Source organism: Miscanthus floridulus, chromosome 9 (assembly GCF_019320115.1).
Source record: "Miscanthus floridulus cultivar M001 chromosome 9, ASM1932011v1, whole genome shotgun sequence".
Lineage (NCBI taxonomy): Eukaryota > Viridiplantae > Streptophyta > Magnoliopsida > Poales > Poaceae > Miscanthus > Miscanthus floridulus.
This window is the reverse complement of record NC_089588.1, coordinates 65,123,659-65,125,164: the sequence shown is the minus strand read 5'-3', so window position 1 is coordinate 65,125,164 and position 1,506 is coordinate 65,123,659. Positions and strand designations below refer to the sequence as shown.

The following is a 1,506-nucleotide window of genomic DNA, read 5'->3' as shown; positions in this document are numbered from 1 at the left end:
AATTGATATCTGACGTGTGGGTCTTTGTATCGAGAGAGGTTGGCCTCAAAAATATAAATGTAAATATGGTACTTAATCACTCCATTGCCACCTTGTACCTCCGCTGCAGCGGTGCATCGCATCGCATCGCATCCCCTCTGCTGGCTGCTGGACTGCACTGCACTGGTCTGCGGTCTGGCCGACGCGAATAAATGCGACGCCTCACCACAAAACCCCCCTTCCTTCCTCTATCTTTGCGGCTTTGCAGTCTGCACACGCTGCCACAAAGATGGCTTCCTGTTCCGCATCGCCAAGGCGGCCACCCATCCCTCTCCTGCTCCTGCTCCTCTTCCTCCTCCACTTCTCCGTCCTCGCCGCATCAGCTCCTCCAGCCTCATCACCACAACAGGTACGGCTCACTCCTTCCTTCCCTGTCTCTCTCTATCCCTCGCGCCTGTGTGGGGACTAGGGGTTGGTTGGCAACACGTTGTACCAACGTTATTTCCCTTCCTGTAGGCTGGTACCGGCGGCGGCGGCGGCAATGTGACGACGGAGGCGGCGGCGTGGACGCCGCGGCTGAGGAAGACGTTCTTGGACGGCGGCGGCATCGAGCACTGGCGCGGGCGGCGGCTGGTGGGGCGGTTCCAGGTGTGCGCGGTGTGCACCTGCTGCGGGGGCCCGCACGGGATGTGCATCCCGGCGCCCTGCTGCTACGCCATCAACTGCAACATCCCCAACCGCCCCTTCGGCGTCTGCTCATTCACCCCGCGCACCTGCAACTGCTTCAACTGCCACCTCTAGCCTAGCCTCGCCTAGCCTAGCCGCCAAGGATGCATGCTGCAGCAAAGGAACCAAGGTGTGGCGAACTGCTGCTGCTGGATCCATGGTTCTGATTGTTTCCCTTTTTGATTGGGTTGGTTGCCGATGGAAGGGAAGGGATTCGTGGTGACAGATTCGTTAATTTGGGGACCGATTGGAAGAGTTCATCAGCGTCGCATAATACTAGTACCTTTAGTAGTAGTATATATACTCCTGTCCTACATTGTAGCCATGACTCATAGTAAGTAGCAGTATGGTGATGATGGTTGGATTAATTCAGCTTTTCTGCTCTTGCTTGGTGCTCTTCATCTTCAATTGTGGATATAATCAAGTCCTAGTATCTTTCTTTGCTTGCAGTATGTTACTTGTACTGTATTTTTTTGCCTCATGGTAGTAGTCATGACCTCTGTTCTTGGATTTTGTCAGTGGTGTGCCAATTTCCAGTGAATTTGAAAACGATCAGCCACAATTTTTTTAGACATTTCTGAATTAGAATTCATAAATATCATTTCTGCGATCATCGATTGCATCATGGATTACCATTTTAAATCCTACGCGCTTTCTGTCCCAGCCAAAAAAAAAAAAAACCGAACAGACCGGTTTCTTGCTCAGCCGAACAAGCTCCTAGTCTCTTTGTTTTATGATTCTTTTTTTCTGCACATGTCATCACAACTAATGTGGATTTCCTCAATTTGGCAGTGCAATTTA

The 1,506-nt window shown here is 51.4% G+C and overlaps 1 protein-coding gene across 1 annotated transcript; it reads left to right on the top strand.

The window, feature by feature from the left end:
• The first annotated feature begins 226 nt into the window (after window positions 1-226).
• On the top strand, window positions 227-1,098 carry LOC136482084 (uncharacterized). Its single transcript, XM_066479335.1, has 2 exons — window positions 227-388; window positions 496-1,098. Exons 1-2 carry the CDS (start codon window positions 269-271, stop codon window positions 778-780), a joined length of 405 nt encoding a protein of 134 aa, XP_066335432.1. The 5' UTR covers window positions 227-268; the 3' UTR covers window positions 781-1,098.
• Window positions 1,099-1,506: the final 408 nt, after the last annotated feature.